This window comes from Syngnathus leptorhynchus, chromosome 17, assembly GCF_054491065.1.
Source record: "Syngnathus leptorhynchus isolate UIUO chromosome 17, UIUO_Slep, whole genome shotgun sequence".
NCBI lineage: Eukaryota > Metazoa > Chordata > Actinopteri > Syngnathiformes > Syngnathidae > Syngnathus > Syngnathus leptorhynchus.
The window spans coordinates 5,455,792-5,471,545 of NC_141211.1; the positions used below are offsets into that span (position 1 = coordinate 5,455,792).

At 45.2% G+C, this 15,754-nt stretch overlaps 1 protein-coding gene across 9 annotated transcripts in view; it reads left to right on the forward strand.

Annotated features, from left to right (window-relative positions):
* The window catches only part of tspoap1 (TSPO associated protein 1), a 39,590-nt gene extending 24,096 nt beyond the window's left edge, over positions 1–15,494 (forward strand). For 2 of the 9 annotated variants that reach the window (XM_085936662.1, XM_085936663.1), the window contains exons 7-33: positions 389–553; positions 803–886; positions 968–1,057; positions 1,135–1,257; positions 1,356–1,460; positions 1,622–1,672; positions 2,271–2,291; positions 2,850–3,030; positions 3,575–3,670; positions 3,974–4,182; positions 4,798–4,904; positions 4,976–5,085; positions 5,159–6,010; positions 6,390–6,541; positions 6,634–7,068; positions 7,136–7,513; positions 7,588–7,737; positions 7,913–8,653; positions 9,267–9,354; positions 10,375–10,520; positions 10,645–10,813; positions 11,722–11,790; positions 12,223–12,270; positions 12,774–12,889; positions 12,959–13,030; positions 13,123–13,242; positions 13,694–15,494. In XM_085936662.1, the coding sequence (XP_085792788.1) occupies positions 389–553; positions 803–886; positions 968–1,057; positions 1,135–1,257; positions 1,356–1,460; positions 1,622–1,672; positions 2,271–2,291; positions 2,850–3,030; positions 3,575–3,670; positions 3,974–4,182; positions 4,798–4,904; positions 4,976–5,085; positions 5,159–6,010; positions 6,390–6,541; positions 6,634–7,068; positions 7,136–7,513; positions 7,588–7,737; positions 7,913–8,653; positions 9,267–9,354; positions 10,375–10,520; positions 10,645–10,813; positions 11,722–11,790; positions 12,223–12,270; positions 12,774–12,889; positions 12,959–13,030; positions 13,123–13,242; positions 13,694–13,957 (5,142 nt within the window). In that variant the 3' untranslated portion in view covers positions 13,958–15,494. The remainder of the gene's footprint in view (positions 1–388; positions 554–802; positions 887–967; positions 1,058–1,134; positions 1,258–1,355; positions 1,461–1,621; positions 1,673–2,270; positions 2,292–2,849; positions 3,031–3,574; positions 3,671–3,973; positions 4,183–4,797; positions 4,905–4,975; positions 5,086–5,158; positions 6,011–6,389; positions 6,542–6,633; positions 7,069–7,135; positions 7,514–7,587; positions 7,738–7,912; positions 8,654–9,266; positions 9,355–10,374; positions 10,521–10,644; positions 10,814–11,721; positions 11,791–12,222; positions 12,271–12,773; positions 12,890–12,958; positions 13,031–13,122; positions 13,243–13,693) is intronic. The other 7 variants (XM_085936664.1, XM_085936666.1, XM_085936667.1 and 4 more) reach the window with 7 other exon arrangements.
* The last annotated feature ends 260 nt before the right edge of the window (positions 15,495–15,754 follow it).

Below are 15,754 nucleotides of genomic sequence, written 5' to 3' on the forward strand. Positions count from 1 at the left end.
CAGCGCTTGACCATTAGAATCAGTCATTCCCATCTCCTGACAGCCTAAGAAGACAATTGTACAGTTTTATGGAAAGACCTGTCAGCAATTGCTGTCATTAAATGCTATCCCTCCTAATTCCAATGTAAACGCAGTCATGTTTCATGCTTGCGGGAATCCCTGTGGATTATTCATTGATTCCAGCCAGACAGCGGCTAAGGAGGCAAAGCTGATAATCTGTCACTCACAAATTGTGGGGTGTCATGTGTAGTGGAACTACACTTGGACGCTGACTTCCTTGCTTTCAATTCATCATTCAAATACGTCACGATTCAAAGATGGATTTTTTGTAATACTATCAAAACCCTATTGAGGAAATTGAGTGACCAATGGATGCTTCTCGTGTCAGGTTGTAGGTGAGACCCCGCCGCGTGTGCCGTTAGATGAATCTCCATCTAGGTGTGAGAAGACTCCCGGAGAGGAGGAGGAGGAGTCGGGGCTGCCAGTGACGCCCCCCCACCCGGGCCTTAGCCCGACTCCCCCCCAGCAGGAGAAATATTCCCTTCACTACCTGGTCAGTATCTCCGATATCATAGAGGTGTGTGTCAAATAAATGATTGAAGTCCCGTGGCCTTGAAATAAGCTGATTTCTGCAATGCTGGCACTACATCTAAGCTGCATTTAGAATAATTAAATCATGCTAAGCTATCATGTTCGAATTCTAAAAGCTGTATTTTGCTTTGTAAAATCAAAATGAATTCTCACATATGATCCATGTTATTTGAATTGTGTTTTGAGTTTGTATTGTTTGTTGCCATTTTAGGAGAGCGAGCTGACAAAGAAGAGAAAAGAATGTGAAAATCTTGAGCATGAAGCAAAGAAGCGGCAGAAGAAATGCCTGGATTTGGTAAGTCATCTTTCTGAAAGCTTCCAATCTGCATCATGCATTGAACCTAAAGTGAGATTGTTTGCTTTGTTTCTGTGGTAGGAGAGCCAGCTTGAGGATGAGCAGGGCAAAAATGAGAAGCTAGAGGAGGAGGCACAACTCCTCAGGAGGAAGGCGCAGCTGCTCGACCAGGTTGGTGTCCGTCAAGCTACGGTTGTGGTATGACGCAATCCAGGTTTAGCAACAAATTGTGGAATTCTGTTTGACAGACTCGAGTTGAGAATGACGATTTGAAGGAAGAACTCTCCAAAGTGAGCGCTCAACACAATTCAGTTCTCGAGGAGAACCAGAGACTCTGTGCCAAACTGGAGAACCTAGAGCAGGTCCTAAAGGTGTTCAGCGGGCCTTACATTTATTTTTATGTTTTTAATGATTACATTTAATTGCTTTTTCACCGCTCACCACTAGTATATTTTGTCTATCTGAGCAGCATATGCGAGAGGTCGCTGAGCGAAGGCAGCAGTTGGAATTGGAACATGAGCAGGCTCTGGCTATCCTTAAGTTCAAGCAGGATGAAATCAAACGCTTACAGCGAGTAAGAACCGTAGCACACAATTAACGTTCCTGAAAAAGAGCTTTTGCCCACCAGGAGGCAACCTTTGGGCACTCGTGGTTGCCTTCAAGCACTTTTGATGGTGTGTTTCTATTCATAAAGCGAAGTGATTTTATTCTCTTTATTTGATCTATTTTTTTCAGGCTCAGTTATTTGCCAAGAGGGAGCATGAAGGGGTGGTCCAGATGTTGGAGGTGAGCTCGTAGTCCACATTTCTGGCAGCCACGTTGACCTTTAACCCAATTGCTGTTTCCGACGTGTATTTCATAAAGCACGAATGGACTATTGAGGATTTTATTTCACCAGGCAGCACCAAGCCAAAAAACAATTTTTTATTGAAATGAAATTTACATCCTGCACTCTGCATCATCCAAAACAACCACAAAGTAACCATAGCAACAGTTATCTGCTGCTTCGCCAATAACACGATGATTGTCATCGGCCATCTTATTTTGCCGACGTGTTATTTCGCCCTATCAGACTTTGTTTTTGAAATGAAATGTGTATTTGATTTTAGGAGTTGGTTGAGCTGGTGTTGCGGAGGGAGCTGGTAGAGTATAGCTGTCCCTCTTCCTGTTGCTTGGCTTCTTTGTTCAACTCAAAAGCGTCACAATAGAAAGTCTCTGTCCTGAAATTGGCCGTACCCAATGAATGCTAATAGACAATCTGCATTTTGAAGAGATTTTCGTGCTGACCATGGCTCTTTAAGCTATTGTTGTTGTTTCAGAAGCATGGATTTGAATTTATTTATTTTTTGTTTCCCCCCCCTTTTCTTATATCTGTGTTAACCAGAGTACACTGGACTGCATGCAGGTACTGTTGACCTTTAACCTGCTTAATCCCATGAACCGCATATTAATCTTCCCTTACATAAAATCCCGTCTAGCCCCTCTATAACCTTCATTTCCCTCGTTTCATTCCGGCCCAATATTTTTGGCTTTCCCGTGTGGATTGTGACAGTTCCCTTTTATTTTGAAATGAATGTGATTGTTGTTGATTGACAGCTCTCTGTAAATTGGTAATACATTGCATCTTCAGTTAAATTGCTGCATCTCAGTAAGAAATCATGTTTGTGTAGGTGTTGCAGACAGGAAGTGTTGAGACTGTTTTATGTAAATGCAAGCAGGAAACCGGCACCGCAAGCACAACCTTCGTGTGCGTGTGGCAAATTGTAATAGGGATGAAGAATGTGTATGGGACCTTTTCTGTTTGGCATTGCTTATTTGTCATCAAAATTTCACCCACGTTGCAAGTACAGGGGAAATTGAATCAAACATGAATATTTTAAGCAGATTTCATTTGTTTCATGAGATTCAATAAATAAATAAATTGCCTCAAATGCAAGATGGTCAACAATGTACTTTTGTGCAGTCAAAGGTGCGAGATCTGGAGGAGAAATGTCGCAGCCAGAGTGAACAGTTTGGCTTGTTGTCCCGAGAGTTGGAGAAGTTTCGACTGCAGGCCTCAAAGTCGGACCTGGCCGGCGCCGCCCTTCTCAACCACCCCGGCCTCTCTGTTCTGACAAATGGAGTGGGCCTTTCTACAGATCGAGGTAAAACACAAAAAGTTTTTATTTTATTTCAATGACTGTACCTAATTGAAATAGTGACTTTATTTTTAGAAACAATAGTGACTTTTATAACTTTTGATAGTTTTTCTGCCACTTATTAAACAGGTGTGTTCTTTCCATCCAAATACTGTACATGAAAATACTGACTTGATTAGCTTGCAGCATGATTTTTGTTTTTTTTTCCCTGCGTGTGGTCACAAACAAGCCCGTGCACATGCACTTGGCTTCCTCCTCTTCACTTGTGAGTCATATGCTGTTCCAGTCAGCCAAGCAGACCGGAGCATGCGCAGAAATCTGCCGCCGTCATGTGAGGGAGAGAAAAAATAAAACCAAATCAAATCAAATACCAATTGATACTATATTTTAGCTGTTTACATCTCTGCTAGGATAAATACTAATACAAGGAATACATAGGTCTCCTTTCTGCATGTGAAAGTGCTTCTGGCCTATCCGGCTGGCATTTAAGAAATTGTGGGCAAGTCTAACATCTCGCCCATACATCCGACATCTTGTTCATGTGTTTTAGACTGCACAGATGGCTCATGGGATATGGAGTCTCTGAGCGAAATAGCCTTCTGGAGTCTCGAGGGAGGTGACACTCTCTCCTGCCCCGAGGGTAACGGTACGCCTTAGGCCTTTTCACAAAAAGCATGGCATGTTCTCGTCAGTAACGCAACTTGCATGAGACTGAGGTAAAAAGTGTCTGTGGAAAGAGTTAAGCCCCTTAGTGATGCTGGAGTGACACATGCTACCACAAGGTAGTGTGACCTCTGACTACAGACAGATGGAGGCAGGATTTCTCGCCGCTGTTTAATCAGTCAGGTTCAACCTTGAGCTCTCTGCATGTTGACCTCTGACCTCACCCACCTAGCCAGAGCGAGAGCGATCCTGCATTGTGTATTAGCGCTCTCTCACCTCTTTTCAGATGTGGCTGCGGCACTTCGCAGCATGGGGAGCACCCCGCACGCCGCCGGGCTGTCCAGAGCGGAGCGCTCGCCGCTCACCAAACATCGAGAGCTTCCCACCATCAGTGTCAGCAAGTCGGCCAACTCCTCCAGCAAGTCTGAGACTGCAAACCTCACCCCAAAGTCTGAGAGCCACCTTAGTCCACAAAAATCAAGCCCAACACATGAGGTATGAGATGATGGATGATTTACTTACGCCATTTAATGGGATGCCTTTGATAACATTTGCTTCAAAAGGAGCGAAACACAAAAAAAAACTATTTTTGGATTTGTAGATGAGGATATGAAACTCTTGATTACCTGTAAATGCAGTTGGGGGGGAAAAAAAATCTAATATTAGGGTTATATAATCATATTAAATCCCATGCGGGGACATTAGCTATATAAGCTTTTCCATTCATTAAGTTAGGTACAGGCTCTTGCGTTACCGTCCGTGTGTTGTGTGACCGACAGGTTTGGTCAGAGGTCTTATCATGCAGGCCTCCACTTCAATTCAATAAAGATTGTGTTTGGTCAAATAATCCATCCGCCACTGGATTATGTGGGTCAAATGGTCGTAGTTGTAAAATGCTTTACAGGGAAGCTATAAATATACTCATGAGATGAATGGATTCCGGGTATTTGACATACTCAAACAGCTTGTCCCTTTTTTTTTTAGTGTTCAGGATAAAGCACTTTTTGATATCTTGCTTTACTTTGAGCGTTAATGACGTGCTATTTTTAGGAATGAGCTAGGCTGGCTTTAGCGATTTGAGTTTTCACGCCACGTTTGTGATGTTCTCAGGTTGACACAGCCAGTGAGGTGGAGGAGCTGGACGTGGACCTGGCCCCTGCACCTTACGCTGCCAGCAGAGGCGCATCAAAGCTGCAGGTTTTTATTGCACGATACAGGTTTGTACATTTTTGATTGACACAAAGAATGATGATCTTATCTTAAATTAACGTACTGGCATGTCAAACAGCTATAATCCTTACGATGGGCCCAATGACAACCCTGAAATGGAGCTACCACTCACTGCAGGAGAATACATCTATGTATACGGAGGCATGGATGATGACGGCTTCTATGAAGGTAAGTTAACGCTATATTTTTGTTTACAATTTTATGTTTGTTATTGGGTTGTTGTTTTTTTTCCTCCCCCCAGGCGAGTTGGTAGACGGAAGGAGAGGGCTGGTCCCCTCCAATTTCGTGGAACCCGTGTCAGATGACGACGTCATGGGTACGGATCCGCCAGAGACTATTGAGCTAAGCCACAACAGCAGTTTGCACAGTGCCAGCCACCAGCATCACCTCCACGCAAGTGTCCGCGCCTCCGATAGAAGCGAGCTCTCTTCTGTCTGCGGCCCCGCCTCTTCCAATTCGGCCTTGGCTGTCTCAGCCCCCCTCACCAATGGCCTGGACTTGGATTTGGAGGAAGTGGGAGCGGACACTGTGCCTTACCCACGTAAGCTCACCCTCATCAAGCAGCTCGCCAAGAGCATCATCATCAGCTGGGACCCTCCGTCGGTGCCGGCCGGGTGGGGCAACGTGTGGAGTTACAACGTCTACGTGGACCAGGAGCTCCGGCTCAACGTGCCCTTCGGCGCCCAGACCAAGGCGGTGCTGGAGAGACTGGACATCAACCTCAAGGCTTACCGCGTGTCCGTGCAAAGCCTGACGGAAAAAGGACTTTCGGACCAGCTCCGCTGCACCATGCTCATCGGCAGGGACGTCTGCGTGGCCCCGACGCAGCTGCGCGTGGATCGGGTCACGGCTACGTCCGCCAACCTGTCGTGGCTTCCCAGCAACAGCAACTACGTGCACATTGTGTTCTTGAATGAGCAGGAGTGCGAGCTGGTCAAGGCTGGCTGCTATTCGCTGTGCCTCAATAACCTCTTACCCAGCCTGCAGTACAGCGTCAAAGTGGAGGCGCGGCCGCACCGCACGCCTTGGGAGTTACCCGTGGAGCGACGTCAACGCACAAGTGCCACCATCAACTTCAGCACGCTAATGGCAGGTCAGGATCTGATAGTTCCTCATTTACCTGTGAGTTTTGAATAGTTTTTCCCTTCAAGTGAAATGGACTACCCTACAGAGTTGGACCAGTCAAGCCAGTTCCTTTAGTCTTGCTGAAGAACATTTGGCTTTTACAGTTTTCCATTTGTAGATGTTTTAGCAAAGTAGTGATTCGATCGTTTTTTTTTTCGGAATTTAGAATAGTGACTAGTGTAATGTCTTTTAAGTTCAATAAATGACGGCCTCAACTTTGCTTAAGTTTCATGCCCACAGTCTGGGAACGCAGGTACATATGGTCTATTTGTTTTTGAATGTCTCTTGGAGGATTGTAGTTGTGCTTGCCATTCCACCACCAAGACTGGCTGTGATTTTTTTTGCAGGTCCCCCTGACGCTCCATTGGATGTACAGTTGGAGCACGGTCCTTCACCGGGTATCGCTCTCATCAGCTGGCTGCCGGTCACCATTGATTGTGCGGGGACCTCCAACGGAGTCCGTGTCACTGGATACACCATATATGCAGATAAGAAGAAGGTATGCCCCCCCCCCCCCCCCCCCTCTGTTTGTGAAATGTCCGTCAACTGGAAATCAGTCCTTATTCTGATCCGATTGTTTTCCAAACAAAGGTGCTGGAGGTGTCTTCTCCAACAGCCGGCAGCGCTCTGCTGGGACCTTCTCAGATCCAGTCCCTACAGGCAGCTCAGGAGCTCACTGTTCGCACCATGTCAGGACACGGGGAATCTTGTGACTCTTTCCCTGTCAACGTGCCGTCCAAAATGGCCGCCATTATGGCCGGTTCGCTCGCAAGCGCCCCGGCGGCGCCGCCCCACCCCTGCGAGCCCGTCGGAACCACAAACCCGCCCCCGTTACTGTCTTTGGGAAAGTCCGCTGCCAAAGCCTCCCCAGCGGTCTGCCCGTCACCTCCGAACAGAGACATGTCTAGCCTCACAGCTGAGGCCCCTGCCAACTCTCCCCAAGTCCCACACTCACCAGCCTCATTTGTAAAGGCCTGGGCCGACCCCACTTCCGCTCCCGAGGTCACGTCGCTCGTCACCCCAGTGGTAATCAACCAGATTCTCACCTCGTCTTCCAGTTAAATCCATTCAATTGACTGTTCTGTTCTTTCAGCAGATGACGTGCCCCGATTGGTCGACTCCCCAAGCGCCTCCTGTAATGGCGGTCGCACAAACACCAGAGGCGCCGCCGGCGACCACGTCGGATCAACGCAGAGATGCCGATAGCCCCGGAACGATACGTCCTTTCCCATCCATTACAGATTTCCTCGAAGATCCCTGTGCCAAACTGGAAGCGCCGGAGCGCGTCGCTACACCGCCCAAAGCCCCAATCACAGACCTCCTTAGCCCTTCGGACACTTTAATCCTTCGACCCCCGAGTACTTCACCGCTGGACTCTGAGGTTGAGGAGGAACAAGAAAACAAACGCTTAGTGTCAATTGAGGAGTTTTTGAGACAAGACAAGGACCCAGCGTACACAAAGGGACAACAGGTTAGCTCTCGCCATTGATTATCATGTCTAAGTGAATCCAATCAACATTGACGGCAATGTTTGTGTCATTGCAGAGCTTTGGCACAGGCTTGGTTGAGCCCCCCAATGACTACTTGGCCGACAACAGCCGCTCAGACCTGTCTGACATCCTAGAAGAGGAAGAAGAAGAAGTTTACTCCGACCACCTGGCGGAAGCGCCCAACGGGGGATACACAGCTGGCAGAGTACGTATCCATGCCTCAATTCATACCAGTCATTTTCTTTGCCCGAGTTACGTCTATATTGAAAATAGTGTTTTTTTGATTGTCATTCCTGTTTCATCTCTTTTTATTTTGCATGACTCTTTTTTGCCCGGTTTATTCCGTCACCTTTCTCGCTGGGTAACGGATACGATCATAGGTAACCAAATCGGAGCCTTCAGACAGTGATGAAGATGTTCTTGAGAGGATCCTTAAGTTACCCCCTCAGCCGTACCACAAGCAGCTGTTCAGTATTCCCGAGGTAACCGAGGAAGAAGACGGCGCTTCACATCGTCACATACAGATTCAACAGAGACCCGGCCACCTTCAACCCAGAGGCTTCCTTCATCAGTGTCACCGCCATCCGCAGCAGCACCACTTCAACGTGGATCCGGCATCCCTCACAAAAGAGCCTTTAACGAAGCAAGTCAAGCCTAAGACGCAGCACAGAGTTCACTATTCGGATGCAGCCGACGCTGTCGGTTATCCCGGTGAAAAAGAAGTGCGTGGATGTGAAGGTCCGGCCACCAGGCGAGGAGGTCCCGTCCGCTGTCCCGCCCCCAACAAAGATAGAGTACTACTTCGAGGGTTAGGGGACCGCCTTAGGAGGGAGGCCATGCTCAGGAGTCAGAAGGCCGCAACGGCGGCAGCGGCAGCATCTAACTCGGGCCATGGCTCTACCCAGCCGACAAGAACCTACCCAGTAAGCAAAACAGTACGCACCGTCAAATCACCAATCGGGCGTCGGATGGAGATCGACGTGGACTACGGGACGGATGACAATGAGGAAGCAGATGCGACAGGGGAAGTGGTGCTAGAACAGATGAGCTCAGAGTGGTGGATCGAAAGCGCTCCAATGGAGCACAGAGGACCTTCCTACCGCCAAGGAAGAAAGACCTTGGTAAAAAGTCGACTTCTCCTTTCAGTTTTGCCCCCCAGCCCCATTTTAAACCCCCCCCCTTTATTATTATTATTTTTTTTTTTATAGCAGTTGGCCCTTCCCTTGTACTATAGCTCCATAAACACGAGTCCCTCTTCAATCATCAATCCCTATTTGCTTTTTCCTTGATCCGTCAAAGTTGCTTTTATGTAGGTCACCGTCGTTTGCTAAAGGCACTAATACGATACGTTTTTTTTTGACATTGTAGCTCATCTTCATTGACTTTGTAACAAGAGGCTTTGCATCTCCTTGTGTGTGATCTGGTTCTTGGTGGTGTGCAACGAAAAATTGCCTAAAATTCCTCTTCAATGAACTCATGAGCAAAAATAAATAAATAAAACATGGTATCAGTGTGTAAGCCACAATCAGGGTGTGAAATTTAACACCGGGAAAGTTGTTGATAATGTTGTCTTGTTGGAGAAAAGATTATTCCAATTAAGTGAGAAAGAGAATTAGTTTTTTCCCTGTGCTTTTTTCCCCCCCCTTGTTGTGCTTCCCCTGTAAATTGCTGCTGTCCATCCTTCCCTTGTGTTTGAGATGCTTTCCTTATTCCCATTTTCTGTTTGGTGCACAGGAGCCCAGTCAACTAACAAGATTGGAGGCGGGTCCATCATGGGGGACGGATTCGAAATCAGCGGCTTTGCAAAGCCAGCAGCTGAAAGGTCAGAGAGTTTTTTTTTTTCCCCTGCAGCGGGAATGTCGAAGTGATGCCGGCCCACCTGTGCTTGCCTCCATCCCTCCCTTCCTCCCTCCCACACGCCGCTAGTCAGATTAGCAGCATGTGTGGCTAGGGAGGAGTGCCAGCAGTGATGAAGAAGTGGGAGCAGTCCACTAAGCTGAGAACAAGCTTACCGTAACCTAAAGTGGCTTGTCATGACAGGAGGAAGTGACAATCTTAAAATAGTCACATTGATTAGCTGACAAAACCAGCAATGTTCCTCTTGAAGTCGCCTTTTATTTTCTTTTATTTTTTTATTCAATGAGACTCAAATTCACTTTTTGCTCGATCTGAATTTTTCAACACGAGTTTCAAGTTAATGCCAATTTTAACATACGACCTGTCAGACTTTCTGTCTCTAGCATTCATCAGTAAAGGATGTGAAACTGCAAGTTCTCTGTCCATGCTTCTCTCCAGCCACAGATGGCCTCCATAATGAGATAGAGAGCAGCTTCTCTTCGGAGCAGCTTAAGTCTCACTACAGCTCTTCAAATTTGTCTCACTTTGTCAAATTGGATCGACACGGTCACAAGTTGCCGGGTCACAGCAGCATTATGTATGCTGCTGCAATGCAGAGGCGGCCCCCTCAAATTCTTTTTTTTTTTTTTTTTTCCAAATTCAGTCACTAATGTAACGGAGCATACGAATTATGAAAGTCCTTGTTTTGGGGGGAGGAAAAAAAAAAAAGGAGCATGCAATAAATGGCACTTGCGTACGTGTTGCAAGTTGTTTGATCTTGATGAGATTGCGTCAAGCAGCACAGTTTCCCTTTCTTGCTGGCTTGGCTGTTGCAGATCATGAACGAGTGTGTGTTTGTCAAACAGCTCACACAGCTTAGGATCAGTGCTTTAGCTTGATTACCTCTTTTAAGGACACGCCTGAGCTAAGCGAGGAGCAAGCTCCAGCAAACCTGCCTTGAAAGCATTTGTACAATATGTCAACATTCTCCACGCATTTCTTGCAGGTTCTTTTGACTCAGCCCAAAAAAAAGGAGATCCCAGCCAATTGCGCATCTTTGTGGCCCTCTTCCCTTACGAGCCCGCCACCATGTCACCTAACCCGGACGCCGCCGAGGAGGAGCTGCCCTTTCGAGAAGGACAGATTATCACAGTATGCACAATATCAACAACAAAAGAAATATTTTACCCTATTAGCATTTCTGCTATTTGAATCCAGTGAAAATGATCATATTAGCGATGCACGTCATGAATTAAGAGCTGTTTTTTCTACTCAGGTTTACGGTGATAAAGATTCAGACGGGTTCTACCGAGGGGAGTCCGCTGGTCGTTTGGGCTACGTGCCTTGCAACATGGTGTCTGAGATCCAGGTGGAGGATGAAGAAACCCGGCAGCAGCTTCTGCAGCAGGGCTTCTTAACAACCCCAGCACCTGTAGAGAAGATAGGTATGGAATTTGTTTTCAAATATGGATTGATGACCTGAAATTGAATTGCTCTTGGGCATCTGTACTAAAATATTCCATGTGCATAGTCTCACCCTTGTTCATGATTTAATGCAACGGGAAAATGGCTACCTACTAATGCACAAACTTAAACCTGCTTTGCAAAGTCAGTGGGCCTTATGCAGCAGATTTTTAGATCCAGTTTGTGCACGGTAGGGGCGGAAAAGTAAGTTTTCAGTTTGGCCAAAGATCAAACCACATTGAAAGTGCACAAGTGTGAAAAAGTGGACTGTGCACTCAAAGTAGGCTACAGTAATCTGATTTGGGTGCTGATATAATCAACATGCGATAAGTCACAGTTTTTCCATTTTCAATGGAGATATTTTCTACTCTTGTGATTTCAGTGCAATTGTGAGGATATGAGCATAACGTACAGTGTAAGGAAAGTCACATGATCGCAGCTAAATGCTAATCATGATGACACTTGAACAATCAAACGTCATCTACTGTTCCTGCATGAGGCCCACTTTTTTTTTTTTTTTTTTTCTTTTAAAGTCTCTCCAATATAAAAGTGTGCTATAAGGGTACTTATTGTTTTTGAATTCGACTGTGTTGCTGTTCTGGAAATCATAACCATCAGATGCAGTGGCTGTTTTTGTCGCCTTGCAAATTTAAGCTGACACTTTGCTTGCGTTTCCTGCTTTGTAGCCAGAACCGAGCACCGAGTCATCGTTAACACTCCAAACCTTTTTTCACTTCCACTGGCACTCGACTTTCACGATGTCTGCTGCTTGCTGCTTTGTTAATGGCTTTTCATTGGCTTTTTGTTTGCACCCCCCTGTCCTTTTTGCTCTGATTTTCTTTATTTTGGTGTCACCTATTTTGGTTTTCTATTCTAAAATCCCATGAAGGCACTCGCACACATGCACAGCTCCCACGTCGCCCCGTTCCACCGGCCAAACCGAGACGATCCAAGAAAGGTGTGTCCCATTCCCGCTGCCCTCCTTTTTTTTTTGGCTCTTCTCTGCTTTGCGTCTCTTTTTGTCTCTTTCGCCTCATCAATTACATTTCACACAGTGACCAGAGGGGATTTAGAATAACTCCGTTCCGTTCATATTCTGCCACTAAAGCCGTTTTGTACCGTTCTTGTACAGTGCAAACTCTAAAGTTGTCTATTTTGTTGGCTAACCAATTAGCGCTTTGACCAAATATGATTGAAAATTCTAAAAATTGAAAAAAATAAATAAAGGATCATTCCTTGCTTCTTGTAGTCATAATCCCTTCTGATCATCATCTGTGAGTTTGTGCCGACTGTAAATTCTAAATCACTTTTTTTAGCCTACGAGGTTTCATTTCCAGTATGTTTCTACAAACAAATGTTTCCGTTTTATCCCTCGTTTCGTCTCTTCCAGTGGAGTCTGCAACACTCTGGGAGGAGAGTGTAGACTCCTCCAGTCAAGGTTTGTCATTTGCCCTTTGACCCTCTGCATGATGGGATCTGTGGACGGACGTTCCATCAACAACTTGCATGTGCTTGTATTTTCATGTCACTTTCCATTGTTGGTTATGTCCACGTGTAACGCCACCTCTCATCTTCATCCACCAGTACAAGAATTTGATTTTTTTTTTTCTTTTTTTTTTTTTCCCCTGGGTGTACTCCCAATTTCCAAAAACATAATAGAGGAGTGTAAGTGGTTGTCTGCGTTGGCCATTTTGTTGACTAACTATTATTTTTCACCCACCCAATGCAATAAATTATGACAGTCTTTCATTAATTCTTCATTAACACCTTGAAGTTAGCAATTGCAAGCATCCTAACTTTTCTTTCCTCAGGGAGCATCTTTTTTTTTTTTAACTCATCTTTTTCTTCACGTTCACTTGCAGTGGCGCTTCACTCTGCATTCTGGTTGTCGCCATAAATGTGGACAAACCTGTCTTATATTATATTTTCCTGCATGTGTAGATGCAAGGAGCCAGGCAGCTGCTGCACCTGCTGCAAACTCCACCCCAGGATCTCGCCGGATGGTGGCCATCTTTGATTACGATCCGCGAGAGAGCTCACCCAACACCGATATCGAGGTCAAGACACGCTGAGAAGTAATCATTGTTACTTGCTTGCGTTTGTCTGACTTTCACAATTTCAATTAGGCCGAGTTGACCTTCAGCGCTGGAGACATCATCCATGTGATTGGGGAAATGGACGAAGATGGCTTCTTCTATGTAAATATCGTATTGAAAAATGAGAGCGGCTTCTGATTCTGATTCTACTTGAAACAAAAGTGCATTTTTTTCTACTTTTCTGTTTGTCTTAGGGTGACTTGAATGGACAACGAGGCTTGGTGCCGTCCAATTTCCTGCAAGCTTTAGCAGAAGATGCTCCAGCCGAGCACGTCTCCACTCAGCCTGCACCAGAACACAAGAAAGAATCACAGGTAGCTGTGTGTTTGCGGTCGGTGGCCTGACTTTGCTTGTTTTGCTCATTTCCTCGTCGTCTCGTCATTTTTTTTCTTCAAACTGTCAATTGCTGTCTTTCACTATTCTGTTTCTATTTCTCAAACTTGGTTGCTCTTTTTTTTTTATTCTTTTCCCGCCTCCGCTCCGCCATTTCCTGCATGACCTTTTTGCAGAAGCAGAAACGAACAGTGCACTTTGAGACTTGATTGTAAGTGTTGTCTGAAGGCGAGCCAGTGTCTTCTCCATTTACTCCCTATTTGTTCATGTTCTTCCACTGTAGATCCACAATGCTCCCTGGATTCAATCCAAATGTGCTTTTAGTTACGTGCTCCCTCCTTCTGTACTATGACTGCTCTCATACCTCAATTAGTGCAACAGAACTTTATCACCAAACTCTTTTCTTCAATGTTTTTTGTCCCCTCCCTGAAGGGAAGCTCCTCTATAGATCAACAAGATCCCAAGCCCTCAACAAACCACGATACTTTGATCCCTCAAGAAGAACCTCCATGCCCCCAGCCAACAGAAGACTCAGAACCACTGGCCGCAAGCAGCACATTAGAACCCGGCCCCGCCTCTCCTCCAGTCCCTCACCCAGCGCTGGCCGATTGCTCTGCAGCGGGCAAAAAGAAGAAAGGCTTCTTCTCCAAAGGCAAGAAACTGTTCAAAAGGTTTGGATCCAGCAAGAAAGAATGAAAGGCAGGACCTGAAACTTGATACAATATTTTAATTTTTTTTAAATGAAGCACTTTTTCTTCACGATTCAGTCAGTGGCAATCACAGCTGGTAATTTAATCAATAAGTACATTTGCCTTAGAAAACCGCTAGACAAGCTCGGAATGACAGCGCCGCTATAGAAGTGTACAATCTCGCTACTCCAGCAATAGCTAATTATCAAAGCAGCAGCAGCAGCTCCTTCTATAGTTGTCGCAATAGAAACTGAAAGGTGTGGTGTCGCTCCACAACAGAAGGCCTCATGGAGCTTTGGCTAAACGAAAAGTAACTTGGAGAAGCGGCAGCAGTCTTTCTCATCTGTCGGATGATTATTCACACATTCATTTAGCCCTAATGTGTTTCCGATGTTTGTCATAATTATGTTCTGTATCTGCATCCTCGTTGTAGACTCGATGGAGTGTGCGTGCAGTCGTTGAGTGGCACTAAAGACGGGGATGACACACGATAGTGTGTGTGTGTGTGTGTGTGTATGTGCTGTGTGTGTAAGTGTGCGTGCGCGCTATCCAAAGCAAATGCCTTTTTTCCGATATTAGCACCGGAGCTCTCAAATTTGTCGCCACCGGCCTCATTGACGCATCCAAGCTAGCTTTGTAAAAAGAGCTTTTGAATTGAACAACTGCAATAATAATAATAATGTTTATTTTAATGCCCTCCTGATATTTTTTTTCACGTTTATGGATAGTGTGCAGAAAGAGTGACATCTCCATGTGGAAAATGCCAAAATCTTGAGGTGCTTTTCCTGTTTGAAAACGCTGCAAAGAACTTCTTCTAGCTTGCAGCCATTTTTAACCTGGAACTGTTACAAGGTAACTACTTAAGTAATTAGTCATTGTTAGTCAGAGAGAGCGGAGTCAGTGGGGGTGGGGGTGCTTTATTTGAAAACGAGCCAGCACGTAGGTAAGGCTGAGACCGCAATTAACCATCTCCACCCCCTCCTTTTTTTTCTTTTTTTTTAGAAGCCGCAAGTTGTCGGAGTGTACAAAAACTCTTTGTGCTGTTGGATTGTATTTACGGCCTTGAATGCACAAGTATTACGTAACTCTTCCTGCTGTTTAGTAAGTAGACTGCAAATGTAGTAAACGGTATTTAGCCTTACAAGATAATATTGTTTAGTCTTCATATGTTGTTTACAGCATATTTATTGATTGCATGAATACCAATATTATGCCCATATTATGCCTTATTTATTCATATTTATATTTTCTGTCTGACAATTTGAGGTGTAGATTGTCCAAATGCAGTGAAAAGATCGTTGTATATATAAGGAACAGTGTTTGGATCCGTTTTCCTGTATTTATATTGTAAAAACCTTTTTATATGACATAAAAATGTTTTTATTACCGATTCGCAAGCTCATCTGTAAATATTTTTTGCATGTCCATGCGACGTCCATGCGGTAAAGGCTTAGTATGTAAAAGAATTGAAAGGTGGGTCTTTTGATACAAAAGAAAGTGTCTATTTTCACATTAAACAAAAAGTGCATTGAGCATGTGAATTTCTCTGTTTTGTGCAAGAATGGAAGCAAAGTAGTTCATCACTTCTTTATTTCATCCTTAAGACATTTCACTTTCGGTATATACAATTGTATATTTATAGAAACGGAGGAAAGAGTTTGCAGGCTTTGCTCCGAGCCACACGGCACCCATGTGAACTAGCACAAACCACACTCTGGGTAACGTGGAGCCTCGCGAGACATAGTAAGCCGCTTCCTCTTTTTTTTTTTGACTTCCGGAGAGAGGCCGCACTGTCCCCGAAGCC